Consider the following 867-nt stretch of genomic DNA (forward strand, 5'->3'; position numbering starts at 1 on the left):
TTTGTGTGTGGAAATATACATTTTGCATCATATTAATCAAAATAATAAAACATGTCGACAATCAATCGATACAACAATGATGTAAATTTTAAAAAATGTACAAAATAAAAGAAAAATATAAATATATAATCCTCTAAATATAATAATATTCTTATTATTAGTTAAATAATATTTTAATATAACATTTTCTTCAAACCTTACAAAAAAAAAAAAATTAGAAAAGCTATTTGTATATATATATATATATATATATTTTTATATATTTATTTCAAATATTTCGTTTTTAATAATTATCATCCATGTATGTTCTTTTTTCACTCAGAACATTTTCTATATCTTTATTTTTTAACCACAAAAACATATCGTTTTTTTCACTGTCTTCATCACTAAATGTATCTTTGTTGTCATCATATAAACTGTAATTTATATCATCCTGGTGATTATTAACAATTTGTTCTTCATATATATCATTGATGGTATTATAGAACCAATCGAATTTGTTTGTGTAATTTGTATCTTTTATATTTTTCTTACTTTTTTGTTTAATTTTTTTTATAAGTTTATTATTTTTTTCTTTGGTTATATTTATGTCCTTATCTGCATAATCTTCGTTTTTATTATTTTCTGAATTATCATCCTCTATATAAAGTTTGTTATTATTTTGGTTGTTTATATGGATATGTTCTTTGTGAGTGGATGTATGTATGCATTCATTATAATGATTATTATTATTATCATCATCGTCATCGTCATCTTTATCATTATTATCATCATCATTGTCATCTTTATCATTATTATCTTCATCCTTTTTATTATTATTATCTTCATCCTTTTTATTATTATTATCATCATCATCCTTTTTATTAT

At 20.0% G+C, this 867-nt stretch overlaps 1 protein-coding gene across 1 annotated transcript; it reads right to left on the reverse strand.

Moving 5' to 3' along the window:
• Positions 1 to 283: 283 nt before the first annotated feature.
• PGSY75_0018700 (hypothetical protein) lies at positions 284 to 867 on the reverse strand (the record flags this gene model as incomplete). The annotated part of the gene is made up of 1 exon (XM_018783331.1): positions 284 to 867. A coding segment is annotated over one exon (584 nt), but the record flags the coding sequence as incomplete, so codon positions are not given.

Source organism: Plasmodium gaboni (assembly GCF_001602025.1).
Source record: "Plasmodium gaboni strain SY75 chromosome Unknown, whole genome shotgun sequence".
Taxonomy (NCBI): Eukaryota; Apicomplexa; class Aconoidasida; order Haemosporida; family Plasmodiidae; genus Plasmodium; species Plasmodium gaboni.